The sequence below is a fragment of the Urocitellus parryii genome, chromosome 3 (assembly GCF_045843805.1).
Source record: "Urocitellus parryii isolate mUroPar1 chromosome 3, mUroPar1.hap1, whole genome shotgun sequence".
In the NCBI taxonomy this organism is placed as follows: Eukaryota; Metazoa; Chordata; class Mammalia; order Rodentia; family Sciuridae; genus Urocitellus; species Urocitellus parryii.
This window is the reverse complement of record NC_135533.1, coordinates 10,550,267-10,570,725: the sequence shown is the minus strand read 5'-3', so window position 1 is coordinate 10,570,725 and position 20,459 is coordinate 10,550,267. Positions and strand designations below refer to the sequence as shown.

At 38.2% G+C, this 20,459-nt stretch overlaps 1 protein-coding gene across 1 annotated transcript in view; it reads right to left on the bottom strand.

Annotated features, from left to right (window-relative positions):
• Nucleotides 1-20,459, bottom strand: part of Tpk1 (thiamin pyrophosphokinase 1) — a 332,659-nt gene that overhangs the window by 128,033 nt on the left and 184,167 nt on the right. The window contains exon 6 of the mRNA XM_077796672.1: nt 19,353-19,448. Coding sequence (XP_077652798.1) covers nt 19,353-19,448 — 96 coding nt within the window. The remainder of the gene's footprint in view (nt 1-19,352; nt 19,449-20,459) is intronic.

The window sequence follows — 20,459 nt, the reverse complement described above, 5'->3', positions numbered from 1 at the left end:
GAAATAAAAAATGCTGGTGGAGAGGGTGCTTCAGCTTAGAATGAGGGACAGGCTGCATTGGAAAGACGTAAAAGTGGCGGCAAGAACCCCAAAAAGGTTGAGGGACTTAAGCACACAGGGGCACTGGGGCCAGGTGTGGGAGGAGACGCTTCAAAGAATGAACTAGAGGCAGGGAGAAGTCACATGGCCCCAGGCATTATCAAAAAGCTTCAGGACGCTAGTGGCAACTGAACAAGAAATTTACAGCAAGTAAGAAAAATCAGAAAAATGTGAGTGCTCGGTTTAGACGATTCTCTCCTGAATTTCAAGAATGCTAACTGCTCACTTAACATCTGCACCTGGACATCGTCCATCAGGGACTTCAAGGTGGATAAGCGATATCTTCCTCACTTCAGCTGCTCTTATCATGGCTACACATGGGATCCCAGTCTTCCTGGACCTGCTTCCTTCCACATCTTTATTATTCCCTCAAGAAACTGCCACAGCTCCATTTTTGAGATGTATCCAGAATGTCTACTTCTCACTCTCCGTGACCTCATCACAACTGTGACCAAGCCACCGAAACACGACCGGGTGTGTGAGGCCCGTGCGTCTCACAGGATTGCCACGATAGCCACCAGCAGGTCCTTCTGCTTCTGCCTTGGCTCACTCACAAACTGGTCTTACTGCAGTTTCAAAATAATCCTGTTAAAATGGGAACACATTACAACATTCTTCTGCTCAACATCCCTCAACAGCTTTACAATACTCCTCTTTCCCTTTTTCTTTTGTACTGAGGATTGAACGCAGGGGTCCTTCAGCACTGAACCACATCTCCATCCCTTTTTATTTCGAGACAAGGTCTCCCTAAGTTGCTTAGAACCTTGCTGAGTGGCTGAGGCTGGCCTTGAACTTGCGATTCTCCTGCCTCAGCCTCCTGAACTGCTGGAATTGCACGTATGTGCTATTGTACACGGCAGTTTTCCAGATTTCACTAGAATCTACAAAGCCCTGCAGGATTTGATATCTAGTTACCTCTCTGACCTCACCGTCTGTTTCGCTTTTTCTTTTCCTCTCTGCTTCAGCCATATTTTCATTTCTTCTAGTTCTTGAAGACACCAGTCCCTCCTACTTCAAGGACTCAGTACGGTACTTGCTTTCTGTCTAGAGTGCATTATCCCCAGATATCCCCTTGGCTGGCTTCTTTACTTCCTTCATTGGCCATCCACCTAAAAGTTCCCCTCCTTCATGGCCAACAGTTCATATTGCCATTTTTAGCTTTAGATTTTTTTCCCTAGCACCTCTTGAACCCCATGCCAAATATTTTATTTATCACCTTTGACCTACTGTCACCCCAGTTAGATGATACGTAATGTGAAGGAAAAGGTTTCCTATCTCCAGTGCCTTGACTGAAGCATGGAACACAACAGGTGACCAGAGAATGTGTGCTGAACAAAGGAATGAGAGAAACAAGGGCTCCAGAGCCTGGCCAGGGGACCCCCGTGCTGGGGAACATGAGGAAGTTCTGCAGCCAGGGCCCAAGACACTGGGGCAGAGGTTTTAAAATCTTATGATGGACAAGGTTAAGAAATGTACATAGAATTGAGCAACTGAAGTAAAGAGGTAAACAAGATAACCAAGGGAGGCACGTAAGAAAACCAGAAGTAGATGTATCAGAAGGTATATCTGAATGCACACAGAATTTACCATGAATTAAGACAGTACTAAAAAAAGTATTGATGACTTAGCAGTCAACCTCCCAAGACAGGAGGCAGGTGGCCAAGACTATGACAACGAGGACTCCAGGAGCGAGCAATAAGGATGAAAGAATCTGACAACAGGAGCTTCAGACTCGAGAGAGTGTTAGCGGAGAAGAATGGAAGAGTGCTTTCCAAAGGACATAAAATGAAAGCCACATGGGGATTTTAAAATCAGCTACATTTAAAGAAGAAAAATGAAAAAAAACAAGATTAATTTTGACATATTTTAATGTGAAGGATGTAAATATCAGCATTTTACCATGGAATCGATGGAAAAATAATAATGAGATTCAGTCGTCCCCAACATCTACAATGTATTTTACCTGATGGCACATCTCCAAGCTCCACTAAGTGCCCAGGTGGCTAGTCACTTCAGCCATGAGCAGAGCAGGTCTAGAAAAAGCACAGAGCAGTGAAGACACCTAGCACTGCTTCCGGGGCCACGCTGGGGACGTGGTGGGAGAAAAGGCAACACAAACAGCAGTACCTCCAGGGCTTCTGAGCGTCACCCTCCTTAGGTGAGAACCCAGGCTCCGGTGCAGTTAGAATGTCAAGACACAACAAACACAGGAGACTTGAGTGAAGACAGCCAGGAATTTCAGAGGTCACTGAAGGGGAAATGCTGTGTCCTTTGACTGATATTTCCCCAGTCTCCCCAACCCCAGCCACTGGTAACCACATTCTATTGTCTGTTTCTATGAGTTCAACTTCAGAAGATTCCACAGGTATGTGAGATCATGCACTATTTGCTTTTCTGTCCCTGGCTTATTTCACTCAGCATAATGTCCTCCAGGTTCATCCATGGCTTGCAAATACAGAATTCCTCTTTTTCTATTTGTTAAGGCTAAACAGTATTCCATCGTGTACACCTATCCCATACACTGACTTCAAGTTCTTTGACAGAATACCTACTAGTGGCATTGTGAGATAATAGGCTAGCTCTACTTTTAAATTTTTTAGGACCTTTGTTCCAAATGGATATACTGATTACATTTCCTATCAATAGTATAAAAAGTATAAAAGGGTTTCTTTTATACTTTTTTATACTATATTTAAATAGTATAAAAGGGTTTCTTTTATTCCGCATCCTTGCTAACATTTGTTACTGTTCATATTTTTGATAATAGCCATTCTGACAGGAGTGAAGTGGTGAGAACCCAGTCTCAGGTGGAGTTAGAATGTCAACATACGACCAAGACAGGAGTTTTCATTTTCTGGATGATTGGTGATGCTGGAATGTTTTCAAGAATATACTTGTGAGCACATACATACAACTACCCAACACATAACTGTTATGCCATATTAATTAATACAGAAAATATGAAAAACAAAACAAGAAAATCTTGACTGATTTGCACATGTCTCCTATCCTCGAGTCTAGATATTTGACATTATTTGTTAGCACAGAGCGGGGTGGGAATAAGTGTTGCCATTGGCTTTTCATGTGCCATCACATTTGGCAAAAAGAATCTTGAAATCCTGGATGAATACACTAGAGATCTGACTAGTGTCGTATACTAAGTAAATAGCCATGTGAGTATACACAGGATACATGACCTCCTTGGGCCATAGGTGGCTCATCCTTAAAAACAGAGGATGATTAAAATTCACTAACATATTTTTCAAGATTCCTTTCACTTCTTTTGCCCCATGTTCTCTGGTTTCTAACCATAATTAAAAAACGATCATAACTATTTGTTTAAAAATTAAGTGTAAAACGTGGCTTTGTGTTATTTGTCTTAATACAATCATGACAAGACTAATTCAGGCATACATAGCACCAAAAGCAGCAGCAATTTCATTTTTCTATTATAGCAGCAAAATCCTTTCAGTTACGAAATTACAAGTTTTTTTCTCTGTTTGACCTTAAAAAGTTTAGAGAGGAAGCCTAGAGTAAGAGGCAGTGACTCAGCGCACTTTAATTAGATTTATGTTCCATAACTTGAATGCTGGAGATGCATAAATGGACAATTTCCTTGTGGCTTTTACTCATAGATAGGGTGGTCGTATAATTTAATGTACAAAACGAAACACTTGGGAAGTAAAGGGGGACATTATAAATAATTGCCCAAGAATGCAGGCCTCCATCAGGACTCTGCCACCACGGACACCAGCACATGTTCTCCCTACTGATGGCGAGTTACAACTGACCCGAGCAAAACCAATCCAACACAAATAAAAGGAGCTAAAAGGACTTTGATATTATGCTTAACTAACTTCTTCACCTTTCAAACATCTGTACTGTACTATCCTGGGGCTTCAAAAAGATGACAAAGGAGTTTGGTCCAATTCCATTTGTTGCTTCTATCTTCATCTGAAGATAGAAGACCCAGTACAGATTATGGGGGACAGATTTTGATCCAGAGAGAGCAAAAACAGATCAACTGAAAGAAACCAGTAAAATCCAATTACTACATGAGAATAAAAAAAAAAAAAAACTTCAGAAATATCAAAGAATGTTTTAGTAAGTCTGTAAAAGAATTCCCATGATGGATGTGAAATATAACGAGAAACCAGAGAAATTAAAGACCACAGATTTTATGGCAGCAGATATGCTACACTGACAAACACAGAATATTGGCAGCTGTAGAAAGGATACTTCAGGATCCCATTTCAATTTCAACTAGGTCACATTTTACTGTAAGTCCCAGCTGAGTGTCAGTCTGTTTGGGTGAGGAATAAATAGCACCTCTTATAATGGCAAGATAATGAGGTTCCTTCCATGAAGGAAAAGTCCAAGAAAATTCAGGATTTTTCTCAAATAATTCTTGTTCAGTTCTCCCTGACACAGCTTTAATTCATGTGTCAGTTTCTCATGGACAACCAGACTGCTCTGCCTGTCCTTACCTGCACGGCTGCCTCTATAATAACCAAGCAATCTTCCAGGAGGTAACGAGATCAAGTTTTCCATATCTCAAATCTGTTCTTGCCAATGTTCTGCTTAAAATTAAGTATTGGCTTCCCCGGATCCCCAAGATAAAGTCCAATCTCCTCCATGCTGCCCCACAAATTACATCCTCATCTCACCCCATGTTTACATTCTCGAAATGCTTTAGTTCTCAGAAAACAACACAGGACTGTCCCCTCCCCTCCCTGTAGAGGGTGATCTAACAAAACTGAACTTCTTTGGACAGAATGATTCCATCCTACTTTGTCAAACTATAATGTTATAAAGCCAGAGACATGTTGTCTTAGCTCAGGCTGCTATAACAAATGACCCAATTACTTTACGTCAAATGTCTCTCTCACAGTTCAGGGGATCGGGAATGGCATGATCAAGGTCCCAGCAGACCGAGTTCTGCCGAGGGCCCTCTTCCTGGTTGGCAGACCCACTCACTGTATCTGCATGTGGGACACAGCTGACAGAGGAAGCAAGTGCTCTGCCACTTCATCAGGACTAATTCCATTCATGAAGGCTTGCAACAGTTTGGATAACTGTCCCCCAAAGGCCCAGGTAGGAAAAGGTATGGCCTGTGGCTTATAGCTACTGGAAGGCCGTGGAGACTGTAAGAGGTGGGGCCTCCTGGGACTTCTTGGTCATGAGGAGCATACCCTTGAAGGTGACTCTCAGGCTCTTTCTATCTCTTGTGTTTCCCAGCCACGAGGAAATGGATTTGCTCTGCCTCATGCTCCCACCATTATATACTCTCCCCCACTGAGAGCAACAGGCCCAACCAATTATGGACTAAAAACCTCCCAAACTGTGAGTCTAAATCAACCTTTTCTCTTTATTATAAGTTGATTATCGCAGGTATTTGTAATAGTGGTCAAAAGCTGCAGAAATACACCCTCATGACCTAATCGCTTCCCCATTTCCGAAACCCTTCACACTGGGGATCAAGATTTTCAACATACAAATTTTGTAGGGGACACTACTATTTAGTCCATGGCACATGCTATAAAAAAGAAATTTTTTTGAATAGCCTACTTTAAAGAAAAGTTTTTTTGAATAGTGGTGGTGGTGGTGGGCTCACATTTCTATCTGAAAAGTGAGAAATATATCCCAGGGACGGTGAAAAGGCTCTATGATGAAATTTCCATCAGCTGCAAACTAGTGGCGAGAGTTGCAGTATGAAAGCCCAGGCAGCTGAAACCCGCATCTAGTACTGATGGCCCTGACCTGTTGGAGAGCTCAGCTGACTAGGAGGAAGAAGCCCTGCTGGCAGCTGTTCTGTCACACTGGATTGGGAGGCAGCCGTGAATGAGGCCAGAAGAGACTGGCCCATCCCAATGAGGCTGTGGGTAGACCCTCCCTGCCAATCCATTCTCTGATTGTGAAGGATAGAAATGTCAAGATTGCACTGACAAAGTGTGCATGCACGACCACTACTCTCTCTCCTGTGACCTATGTTAAACATTAGCAAACTAAGGGTTTTACCTTTATCCTCAAGTACTCAGAATAGACATTGGCCTTTTGTAGATATATCGCCAGGACTCAGCCGAGGAACCCCCTTCATGGGGGAGGGGAGACTTTGGATGCTCTAGACTGGGAAGGGTCCATTTCTAATGAGCTTCTCATCATTATATCAGACTTCTTCTATAGCACGTGTGACAACCTATCAGCATAATATGAACACCAGGGCATGCATCCCAAAGGACAGCAAAATCCTAGCATCAAAACCTGGGTCTCATTCAGATTGCATTTCTCAATCAACAACACTTAGCAGAGTGGTTGGCTCATACAAAACAGATGTTAGCTGAACAGTTAGTTTAGAGGCCTCAATTCTAGAGTGGGGGGGACTCATCATCAAGTATACACCTTACGGCTAATGTCTAAGGACCTCATTTCTTTCTCAAAGTTCTAGTGGAGAAAATGATCCAAGTGTAAGTGTAATTTTTCAAAGAACATTGTAATTGGTTCTTTCATTAGTATCTTAGAATCTCCACCTTTCAATTCAGCTTGAAAACAACTACTACATTGTTTTCTAAATTAAACTGTGATAATCTGTTTCAAATTCTTCAATGGATTCCCATCACCTTATAGATCAAAATTCAAATTCCTTATTCAGAGAGTAAAGACTTTTCCTGTGTTGGCCCCTGACCACTGAACCCATTGATTGCTGTGCCCATTTTTCCTCCCTGCAACTCTTTCTGTATGTGCAGTTCAGATGGAGCCTTGCTTTTCTTTTTGACTTTCAGGTGGCCTTGACGCATCTGTCAAGGCACTTGAGTTTCAGGTAAGCTGGTCTTGACAGCATTTGGGATAATGACTTTGTTAACTCCCAGAAAATGAAATGCTCTTTCCATTTTTCCTGGACCATGCTTTGAATCTTTAGTTAAATGTGTCAAGGCTGGTTGCAGTAATAATGCATTCTTTCCCCACAAAGGTGTCTTGAGTACTAATATTTCCTTGATTAACCAGACTATAGGCTCTCCAGCCACAGAAATGAGATCCCTGGAGATGGGACATTTTTCCATATAAACAAAAACAACAGTGTACTGTCTATAAAAAATATAGAAATTCATTATTTTTCTTCCCCCATGTAAATGCACCAAGGAATAGCAGGAGCAAATTTGCATGTATTTACATTTCTCTGTATCAGGAAGTGAGTGGCAAGGAGAGTTGAATAGAATAAGTAAAACTCACCCTCATGAGGTTTTTTTTTTTTTTTTTTTTACATGATTATGTTCAGCTTATCTCTGCTGAAAATTAAATTATTTGAGGAGAAAAGTGAGGAATATATTTATGAGTGAGTACAATTACATAATATTTGGGTCTCTATAAATAAATAGAATGGATATTATAAAACCTAGTAGAGGTAATTACCCTTCCAAACCTCACACTGTCAGGATATGAAGATACTTCCAGGGAAAAGGAATTCCAAGGTATTCTTTTAAGTTACAGAGCTTGTGAGAAATGGAAAGATAAACTACTTGTGGTTTGGAATATCATAATACCTAGCACTGCATCTTGAAAATGAAAGGTATTTCCTGGAAAATGAAAGTATGATTTATATCATATTCAGAAACAATTAGATACTGGAAAGTAGATGTTGAAAGGTTGTTTCAATTTGTATTATATAAATGTTGCTCATAGAAGCTAAATTATTGCTTGTTAGACAAAAAGAGTAAAAAAGGAAAGAAAAATTTAAAATGCATGCTTATAAAAGTAGCAGGTATATTTCACTGTGGCTAAAAACTTCCCAACATACATGCTGATTTACTGAAGTTGAGTCTCTTAATGGATATTAACAGTCATTCTTTCCCTTTTTGTGGATAATGGGTCATGGGGTCCCAGGAAATGGAGTCCCATGTCCTCTTTCTTCAGTCTTTCCCACCACTTGGAAAGTTGGACAAATGGCAGATAATTGTCCAAACCATTTTGGAAACAGACTGACTTCAGTAGAGATGCTTTTGTCTCAGAAGATTAGTATTTCTACACCGATGCTCGTTTTTTAATAGCAATTATCCTCTCTTGCTTCATGATGATTCATTTTCACCCAACAATTCTTTTATATTTTGCTTCACCCATAAAATAACTCTCAGTTGCATATTATTGTCTAAAATGATACATGAAATGCTTGGTTTCCACATATGGATGAAATAATTTGACTATTTGTAGTATTTTTTGGTGTATTATTTCCTCAAAGCTTACTGGTATAAAACTCTCCTCACTTTTTATTGTCCAGTTTATACTAGGTAGCTTTCAGACTTGCTACAGTGCAATCATTAGGTTTTGCAATCTGGTGCAATATAAATAGTTTATGTTAATTATCCCCTTTCCACCTTCTGGGAGAACAGAGAGCATTTTGATTGCAAATTTTGTACTTGGTCATTAACACTTTGGTTTCTAGATTTGCAGTGGACCATTTTATAATGCCAAATGAAAATGTTAAAAGTGCTACTTTAGTGGCATTTATTACTTCTTGCAATTCCATAAGTTTGTGTCAGCTGAAACATGTATACAAAAGAGCTGATCACCTTATCACCGTAAAGTTTACCTTCAAGTTAATCACAGTGCTAGCTGCCATTTGGCTAAATGTGTTCCATATCTATGAGCAATACAGTCAATCTATAATCTGGGATAAAATACCTCTCTGAAATAATTTATTTAAAGGAATGCTTTTTAAAACAAAATTTGTTCTAATTAGTTATACATGGCAGTAGAATGCACTCTGACACATCATACATAAATGAAGTATGATTTCTCATTCTTCTAGTTGTACATGATGTAGAATCACACCAGTCATGTAGTCATATATGTACACAAGATAATAATGCCTGATTCTTCCTTCCTCCAGGCCACCTCCCCTCCCTTCACTCTCCTCTACCTAATCCATCTCACTCCAGTCAGAATGGCAATTACCAAGAATATAAGCAACAATAAATGTTGGTGAGGATGTGGGGACACATTGCTGGTGGGACTGCAAACTGGCTCAACCATTATGGAAAGTGGTATAGAAATTCCTCAAGAAACTTGGAATGGAACCAACATTTGACCCAGCTAAGCCACTCCTTGGTTTATACCCAAAGGACTTAAAATCAGCATACTGTAGTAATATAGCCACATCAATGTTTATAGCAGCTCAACTTACAATTGCTAAACTATGGAACCAATCTAGGTGTCCTTCAGCAGATGAATGGATAAAGGAAATCACACACACACACACACACACACACACACACACACACACAATGGAATATTTCTTGGCTTTAAAGAAGAATGAAATTGATAAGGCTAGAGAATATCATGCTAAGCCGAATAAGCCAATCCCCCCAAACCAAAGGCTGAATATTTTCTCAGATATGCAGATGCTAATTCACAGTAAGGGGGAGGGGCAGGGCTAGGAAAGAATAGAGTTGCTATGATATGCTTTTAAAAAATAAAAAATATTAGTGTCAATTTATAGGCATCTAAAATATCTAGTAGAAATAGATAATAGAATTACAATGTAATCAGTAAAATTTGAATTTACATGTTTCTATTTCCTAATGTTTCAAATTATGAAAGGATTTTTCATGATATACTGTTCATATTGGGAATCATATATATTCACACATCTGCTTGGAAGAGAAGGTACATAGTAGGTCCAGGAGAGAGGCTGGTGTTATTTTATTTCTATTCCATACATCTGGATTTCAGTATGCTACCTGCTGCCATTGGATAGTGTGCTGCCCACAGAGTGCTGAGCAGAACAGCTACTGAAGAAGGAGAGGGTCATAGAAGCAGAAAAAAAAAAAAAAAACATTTTCTACTTCCAGGTCCTAAAAGTGAAGGGTGTAAAGTAGGAACTATAGGATTCCATATCCTTCTCTGACTTAAACCGCATGTTCTGGGACACTGAGGTTCAGCACCTTTCATAAAGAAGAATGTATTTAGATAGATTTCTCCTGATCACCTAATTAATCACTATTAAAATGTATATTGACCTGATAAGACTATCTCTGTTAGGAAATCACATCATTTCAGTGTTTTTGTTTTTGTTTTTTTCAGTCATGACTTAAATAAAAGCAAATCATTTCTTTAAAATAGAGATGCTGTCGTTACGGTGGAAAATCATCACATGTCCTGCTAAGGGAAACTCAGGATAACAAGGGGAAATTTTATAATCTAATAAACAGTTTCAGGATGTTCTGTTATGTGTGCATTATTTTTACAGAAATCCACAATATATATATATATATTCTTTCTCCATCTGCAGTTTCTGCATCTTTGCAATGCTGTATTTCAAAGTAAAATTCTCCTTTTCACATAAGGTCAGGGTGTGTTCTGCTAAAGAAACCCTCAGCAACCAAATCTGTAACTCTCTGAATTAACAGGAAATTTTGTCTGGCAAGTTAGTCATCAAGCTGAGATCCCTGGTAAGCAGATAAACTTAACCCTTGTCCTGGGGTCTATAAAAGCCTGCCTTTCCTCTGCAGAGATGGATTAGGTTGCCATAGCCTCTAAGGTAGTAAGCTTTTTATATCCATAGGAACATCTCCTGAGTCACTTCAAAGCACTGGGTTTATCTATTTTCTCTTGTTACACAGCACTATAAAAAAGATTACTGGTCTCTAAGAAGAAAGAGAAACAGAGATGTGAATTCCTCTTTTGAAGCCTTCTCCAAAATGATCTAGAAAACAATCTGCTAGCACTCAGTGCCCAGAAATCTTTTTCTTCTCCTCAGTTCCTTGTCTGATACTTAGCCTGCACAGCATTTGTTTCAAAACATGAATGCATAAGTAGTTATTTTAGCCCTTGATAAACAGAAGAATGTTAGCTATGTGTTCAAAAGCAAGGAGTGGTATACCTAGACATTTTAATGTTTAACTGAATTTCGTGTGCATGTGCCCGTGTATCATGTTATTTTCTAGAATTTCCTAAACATTCCCTATTTAGGTTTGTAACATTACTTTGAGGTAGACAGGCACAGGCAAAAAAGTCAGTGAAACTTGTCATAAAAGTCTTATGATGCTTCAGTTATAGAGCTGATGTTGGAATTATACAGTACTGCTTTCATTATTTCTTCATGAGAGTTAGCAAGATTTATTACTGTCAAGTTCACAATGGCTTATGAGACAATCTCTACATATTCTCATTTTTTAGCTCTTGACTTTTGCAAGCAACTTAGAAATTGAAAAACAGATCCAAGAAGTTATGACATACCAATTAAAGAAATAAAAGAAGGTATCTTAACTTTAAAATTTTTAATTAAAAATAATGCACACCCTTTCAAAGTTATATATGATCAAATAATCATAAATAATAATATACTATTGGACATTTAATCATATATTGTGTTCACCAGCTTTTTGTCACAAAAATTTGTTACAAAAATACCTGAGAACAACAATTTAGCGAACAAAAAAGGTTATTTTGGGATCACAGTTTCAGGATTCATTCCATGGTCTGCCGATTCCATCACTCTGAGCCTGAGGTGAGGGAGAATATTATGGTGGAAGGGTGTGGTGTAGAAAAGCTGCTCAGTTGATAGCAGACAGGAATCAGAGAGAGCTCTACTTGTCAGAAACAAAATACATTTCTCTAAGAGCATGCCCCCAATGATCTACTTCCTCCACTCATGCCCTTACCTGCCTTCAGTTACCACCCAGTGATCAATTCCAATGTATTAATCCACTAAAGCCTTCATAATATAATCATGTACCTGTGAACATCCTGCATTGTCTAACAGGAGCTTTGGGGGGCACACAGGCATATGCTGAGTATTTAAATACATTCATATCTTTCTACCATCGTGCAGCTAGAAAGAGTGCCAGGCCTATCCCAAGCACTTGAACATCTAACCTCTAACTACAATTCTTTGGAGACTGATCTATTAGAAAAGTTTAAGGTGGGATTATTACTTTTAATAACTATGTTCATTATCACAAATGGTAAAGATGAGAACGATGCGGGAGTATCTGCTCGCATGTTGCAGGAGAAGTGACATGACATCATGAATGCTTCCAAGAAGAATCCCAGAGAGTTCTATAAGTCCACTGAGGTTTGTCACAATGTCCTCTGAATTTGTACTGATGTTACCAGAAATGCATTTATTCATTGAACAAACACATATTGAATAATAACAATGGGAACTAAGAAAAGATTTAAAACATGCACATTTAAGATGTTCCATACAAATTTTAGTAAGAGGACGGAATGAAGGTAGCAAAGTTAGCAAACAAGGCAGGTAAAAATTGATAATGTCTGAGCTAATGTAGTGGCAAAAAGACTGCAAAGAACAAAGTCTGCCAAGAGAGGGAGTTCTGGGGGTTGGTAGGGTAAAACATAAGGTTACTCTTCGCTTCTGGCCAGGTAGATAGACAGTAGTGTCACTGAGTGAGGTGCGAAAAACAGAACGAGAAAATAAAAGATCTTTGTGAGAAAAAATGATGAGTTCTGTCTTAAACACTGAAATGAAGTTCCTCTGGCCTTCTTGTTAGTAGGTGAAATACAGCTTTGGAGTTTACGGTTAGAGGTATTAATTAGTGAGTGAATGGCACACAAGTGGCAACAGGAGCTGAGGAAAACAAGGTAAAGAGAAGTGGGTCAATAAGCAAGGGCTGTGGAGAAGATACAGGTGGTGAGGAGGCAGGAAGGGGTTTCACAGGCCTGGGAGAGAACGCAGGAAAAAACAGAGTGGGTCCTTCCAGAGCCCATTCTGATAAAAATACAGGCAGGGACAGACCTTCATTGAATCCCATCACAATTTGAAATCCATCCCTTGGAAAAAATAGGAAGATCGGGAGGACCTTGGCTGTCTCTACAGTTTAAACACTGATCAAGTCTCTAGCCAAGACTTTTGTGAAGATCTAGTGTTTACGTGAAATGTGAAATAGTTGTGTACATGTGTGGAGAGACTCACAACTTCTTGAGGGCATCCTTTTAAAGATGAGAGAATCCACAAAATGCATTGCTGATTTCCCTGTTAAGGAGCATTTGTCTAATCTATTTTACTGTGAGTCATGGATCAGAACAGCTAGACTTGCTCTATGGTGAATATTTTTACTCTGGTATAAGTTTAGATTTGCTAAAAAGTTGTACAGATAGTATGAACACATAATATTCACCCAGTCCCCAGTGTTAACATCTTCATGTACTGGGGTAACTTGGTCACAACTAGTATTGGTGTTGGTCACCACTAATAACTGAACGCTAGAATTTATTCACATATTACTAGTTTTCTACTAATGTCCATTTTCCATCTCAGGATACAGGTCAGGGCATCCAACTGCATTTAGCTGGTGTGTCTTCTTCATCTCCCCTAGTCTGAAATAATTTCTCAATTTTTCATTTTTCAGACCTTGAAAATACTGGTCAGGTGTTAATATCCTTAATTCGGTGTTCCATGAAACTTTAAGATTAAACTACAATTATGGGTTTTAGAAGGAAGTCTATAAGCATCCTTCTTATCCTATATTCATGCAGAAGGACATAGGCCATCCAATGAATTATCACCAATAATGCTAACTTTATTTATTTATTTATTTAGGGTATCGGGGATTGAACTCAGGGACACATGACCACTGAGCCACATCCCCAGCCTTATTATGTATTTTATTTAGAGACAGGGTGTCACTGAGTTGCTTAGTACCTTGCTTTTGCTTTGAAGTCACAATCATCCTGCCTCAGCCTACCAAGCTGCTGTGAATATAGGTGTGTGCCACTGGGCCTGGCATAATGTTAACTTTGATCACTTGATTACAATGGTATCTTCTGGGTTTCTCTACAGTCATTAGTATTTTTCCCATTTCAGCATATGCTACAACACACACACACACACACACACACACACACACTTTTTACATCTTGCTTCCAGTCTGGCCAAATACATTAGTTCATAGAACAGGTAGTGAAGGTGGATACACCAGTGTGCCCTGGATAATAACTCAGGGCAGGGTCATCCTTCCTCCTGCAACCCTATAAGCCAAATCTCCAATCAGATAAAAGTTAGTCCTAAATTTGATTTTCAATTGAGTAAATAGGATATTTAGAATAAATATAAAATAAGTCATTAGACCATTATGAAGAAAAATGTTCACCGACATCCAATACTGATGGCTAATGGATATACCAGATTGAAAACTCATAGTATTTGCTGATGTATAAAGATAATGCAACTACCTCAGAAATGCCATGTAGGAATTAAGTGAAAAGACAATTTATAATTTCTTTAAAAAGTCCTCACAGTCAACAATTGAGAACTCCAATTCAGATATAATAGCATAGAAACTATCCTAAACTGTATAAATCACATTTCAGCATTTACTCAAAGAATAAAAATGAATTTACTCATATATAAACCCATATTCTTTATATAGTATTTATCTATAGTCATTAATATTTATGTGTGTATACATAAAACTTAGCCACTTAATCTCATTCATAGTACCTGTTCAGTATCCTACATCATTTGATTAAAAAACTGCTTAAAAAGCAATATGGTATCAGGAGTATAAAATGTACTGAAGTTCTGTCAAAACTGGTATAGGTTTATGTCTCTAAAACATGTAGATAGAAATTAATGACAAATTTTGTCAATAACGTCTATGTTTGAAATGTCAGCAATTGAAATAACTGATTCTATTGCCACATAATACTAGTAAATATCTTAAAGAAACCTATCGTGTTATTCTGAGGACCATATAATCTAAATTCATTACTGCTTCATCCTGAAGAACATACACTTACATTTTTAGATGGTTGGGGAAATAGCTTTTAATGTTTTCCACTGAATCCCATGGTATGGATCTCCAGAGTGTATCATAGCTTTAGAATATGTGCTGTTTGAAGATTCAGTCATATCAGATGGTATTCTGATAATGTATTATTCATGACTCATTTATGGACAACCATGTGGCAACATGAAAGCAAAACATTACAAAGCCACATGTATCAGAGAACCCTTTTGCAGAAAAATAACAGTTGAGGGCAATTAAGTTTAAAATAGGTGAAAAAATAATTTTAGGAGAATTTTTCTTTACTCTCGTGTTAGAACACTCCTTTAGGATAAAAACATAACCTAATCCCAATTCTATAAAGTTCTAATATGTAACACAGCATAGTTTCTCAGCATATTAAAGACTACTTAGCATTTCACTTATTTATATTATAATTAAAATTTTATTTCATAGTGTGATCTCTTAATCTTTGATTACACTTTGATTACAAATTCATATTTATAACTTAATAAGCAGAAAACTATAAATAAAGATAATTTGATAGGTTTTATAAGGGTAAGAGAAGAAGTATAAAAATTATTTGATACTGCTTAAAACTATGTACTTTAGGAAGAAATTTTTAAATTCTTCATCAAATCATGTTGAGATAGGAGCATGTATAGAGGGGGAACCTGTATTATATTCTAATCTCGTTTTTCTCTTGCTATTTCATCAAAGCAAATGCAATATTGTACTTCTCAATTAAAGATGGACTCTCCCAGAAAGTCATTTTGGATTTAATACACTACAGTCCCCCCGATTCACAGAGGATACATTCCAGGATCCCCAGTGGATACCTGAAACCATGGGTGGTACCAAATATTATATGTACAAAGTTTTATTTTCCTTAACACACTTATCTGTGATAAAGTTTAATTTGTAAATTAGGAATAGCAAGAAATTAATAATGACAGTCGATAATAAAATAGGATAATTATAACAATATACCAGAATAAAGTTTTATGAGTATGGTCTCCTTTCTCTCAAAATACCTCATCGTGCTGAATCATCATACTTTCTCCGCTTGTGATTCTGCACACTAACCTGATGCCCCTGTGATGAGATGAAGTGAGGTGAAGGGGAGACACTGTGACAGCATCAGGCCACTGCACAAGGGTCACCTGAGCATAGCCTTGTGATGATATGTCACTCGGGTAATGGGGAGAGCAACTGAGTGGCTAATGGGAGGGCAGCATGACCACACACATCTACTGAACAAAGGGATAACTCACTTTCTGGAAAGCAGAGAGCAGGAATAGTGAGATCTTTAACATGCCACTCAAAATGGTGCAAAATTTAAAGCTTATGAAATATTTACTTCTGGAATTTTCTGGGTAATTACAGTTAACCACAGGTAGCTGAAAATGTAGAAAATTAAGCCACAGATAAGAGGGACTGTTATAACTACTTTTTTCAGGCTATATGAGAACTACCTTGAAAAATTTTAATTGTGGAGTAATACAGCCTTTGCTTAATCTAGCTGTGCTTTTTAAAAACAGCAAATAAATCCCTATATTCTCATCATAAATCTCTTCAAGTTATATGCCATCAGCTCATTGAAGTTGAAAAAGTTAAGAACATACTATCCCACAAAATGCCACTTGGGCATACTGAATATTTAAGTTAAAGACACTTAAAAAACAATAGGTACAAAAGTCACCCTGCAGTTTCTTGAAAATAGGAGATGAAAATCTCATATACAAAAGGCAACATCCTTATGCCCAAGGCTGAGAAGTCTAGACCCCAAGTGTTCTGTACTGAGCTGGTTAAAGTAATTCTTCTCTTTTAAGCTATCCCACATAATTCAGTTGCTTCTTCATGATTCAATACTTTTTGTCCAAACCTGTATACACTGAATTGACTCAAGTGCTTCTTGGGGCTTCATTTCTGTATAGTGGCTCTTGTGCCGCATGCACTTTTTATTGTTTTCCTCCTGTTGATCTGTGTTATGTCAGCTTACTTCTCAGGCCTATCTTGGTTCCAGAGAAGATGGAAGTGGAGAGTTGCCCCTCCTGCTGACTGCTCCCTGTCCTCAAGGTGCCTGTGGCACTTCTTTAAACTCTCTTCTTCCCTTTGGCACCAGGCTCCTATTTGTTTATTGTGTCTCAGCTTCTCTAAAAAGTCTTTCTCCTAAATGTGTTCTGCTCTGCTCTCCTGTGTGCTCCCATAAAGCATAAAACATACAAAATATTCACAGAGCACCTCTTATGTGCAAAGTACCACCGTTAAGTGTCAAACAAGCAGAGTTGACTCCGGCTTCAGGGGCTGTACAGTCCAGCTGGGAAGAAGACTTCAAGCAATTAGAAATGATTAAGGAAATGATCGTAAGTGTTCACCATGTCCTAAAGGAGAAATAAAGGGAGATATGGAAATACGGAGTAGCAGCACCTAGCCAAGACTAATAGTTAAAGAAAATTAGGAAAACTGTGTCATACGTGGTCTAGGCAAAGAGAAGGAAAAACTGGATTCTAGGCAGAAGGGCAAACATGAATAAACACCTTGAGGTACGTGAGAGGAGGGAATGCATCACAGTTTAGAAAGAGGAAGAAAGGCTCTGCCCAATGCAAGTCCTGCAGCCCGTGTATTCACTCAGGACTCCCCAGTAGGCAGGCCCCATCTCCATCAAGGTTTTTTTGGCAGATCACACCCTCTTCCCCCACTCTGAGGCTCTCTCTGGACTTGGGTCTGATTGAGTTTGAGATGGGATTATTTCTTTTGAGCCTCAATGTCTGAACACTATATTATAGATACTACCAATTAACAACAAATGTGACTCACATAATTGCATTCCTAGCTTTGAATAATTTAAAAGCAGAAAGGCTAGGAAAATCGAAACACAGTAGTGAAGATTTACAATTTTTTTTTCCCTAAGAAACTCAAAATCAGCTGCATCTGGATAAACGTATAACTTTCCATTGGCTGTTTTCTGTTTGTATTAAACAAATATTTAATTGTAGCAATTTATTGCTGAAAATGGCACTGCGCATTTCATATATTCAGCCAAGGTAGAACGGAGACGAGAAATGTTTACTCGATTACTTTTGTTGAGTTTGCACATTGAACTACTTGCCAATTATGACAGTTAACAAGGTTTTTCTTCAAAGGAAGAAAAAGATTTTACTACTTCAACTACTTCAACCTGGAAAATATATGCTAGAGTAAATCTCTGATACACTGTATTGCTAAGAAGGACATTTTGGTTAGAATTGCATAATGCCTATCGCATCCCTCCAAATGTGTATTAGCTATGAGGTTTGAATATGTGAGCCATGTGGATGCATCCCACTGCTCATACTATTCTAAGAAACTCAGAATACTCTCATCCTCCTCTGCCAAATAAAGGAGAGGCTTCATGGATAGAGGATGGGAGTTGAGTTTAATGATGGTGAAAGTGATGCCATATCCCACTCCCCCACCATGCCTTAATCCCCTAACTGTGCTGCCGGTGGCATGTGGGGACAATGGGAGAACCAGTCTGAAGACAAAATTTACACAGCAGGGCTGAGATCTGACTGAGCTGTGCCTGAAGGCTGCCCTCTCTCACTTGATTACTAAGGAAAGGTCCACATGCATTTCCTGTTATTAGTACTATCAAAAGCATCCAACACGTAAGAGTATCTTCCTGGTTGAAAATTGCATAATTGATCATGCATCTCTGCTTATCTTTTCGCCTTGGTCAAAGGCGAGAACAAAAGATAATTTGTCATCCAATATTTTAGGTATAATTTTATAGATTTTCATTAAGAAAAGACTTAAATACCCTTTGGTATCATTTCAACAGATACCAAAAAATATAGCAAAATAAAAACTTGTAAATTAAGTAAGTAAAGTGATTAAACATTGAGATTATAGATGAAAATCACTGAACACCCTTAAAGAGTACATGTAAAGCAGTAGATTCTTCTGTGGCTTAAAATATAAATCAATCTCTCTCTCTCTCTCTCTCTCTCTCTCTCTCTCTCTCTCTCTCTCTCTCTCACACACACACACACACACACACGGAAAGTTGGTATTTTATTTCTTTACATGTGAGTGTTCAGTTGACAGCCCATGGCCCAAATCAAGACCATATTTGTTTGTTTATTTGCAGTCAATATTTGAACAGATACATTATAAAATACTTGCTGCTTGATGTGGCAAAAATGAGCCAGAGATGAAGAATACCTAGTTACTTTAGGCCACCAATGAGTACTCAGTTTTGATTACCTTAGACATGGTCCAGTTCACTCATTTTATACCTTGTCTCTGTAAGATGTTTAGATTTGTGACCTTTGAGTTATGTGCACCTGTTAAGGTTTTAATAGCTAAGTACAGCCTTATTTGATATACAGGGAGAAAAAAAAACTGACAGAAATCTAAAAAGAACAGCACAAAAGTAATTAACTATTTCAGATAAGTAAAAGCCTTAAACAAGCCCTTTTATATCCTTGGTGATAAGAGCCTTAACTACCAAATCGGCGCATATCTTACCTGTAGGTCTTTTTCTTCTATCTTCTTTTGGAGCACTTTAAGGCACTTGGTAAAGTCAGTGTGGTCCTGATCTGGAGTTGAAAGAAGCTCACACCCCTAATGAATTGAAGAAAGAGAAATGTAAGAATCAGTAAAGTCTTTAGCCTCATAAACAAGAGCCAGAGCTGTACCACGGGCATCAGCAGACATTATGTATGATTTCTCTGTAATCAGAATCATCATCATCATCTTTTTATTTCCCAGGAATGAGGTTAATATACTACAACATTCCAATTACACTAATGTAGCATAACCTGTGCTCTTCTTGGGGCGAATGATTGCTCCAAGAAGGGTACAGGTCATACAACATAAATTGTCTTGAAAAACACTGATGTGATGACATTCAAGATTAAAAGAATGACTTTGTACAAGTATAATAAATTATATGCATAGTGAAATTACATGAAATTAAAATGAAAGCATTTCTAAGAAAGTGTTTAGGGAATCTCATAAGTTTACTTAGATGGATGGAAAGACAAATTTTGAAAAAAAAAAGTAATGCTTAAATTTTACATTTTAAATAAAATTAAATTAGCTTTCCTGTTTACTTTCTTGATGGCCCAGTTTACCCCCGTGTGAAAAGCAGCACAACGAGGTGTTGTGCTGGCATAAATGCGTCTCGGATTCCCTTTCAGATATAATGAAGTGAATTTATAAGATTTTTGCCTTCTCTACAGCAGACGCCTTACCTGATGAAAAGCACTAAAATATAGTTACAAATATAAAGCCATCAAGTGCCAGTTCATTGGCACTGGTCAACTTAGATGGCCAAAGAAATCATTTCTGAAATGACACCTTCTTTCCCACTGTTGCACGGGGGCAAAGAGAGGTAAAACCAGAGCACGATGGGACATCCGACTTCTTAATTCAGAAGTAAAACAATTCCTGGACTCTGACAAACAGCTGAGTAAGGGAAAGTTAAATATAATCTAGTCTATAAAGTTGCCATTCAAAGAGTTCTCAAGGATACAAAACATTCGTACTGCCTCTTAAATTATTCTAAGGACCATTCTCGGTAGATTTAAAGGTTCTTCTGTTACCTCAAGGTCTCTTTAAACGCATCAAGCT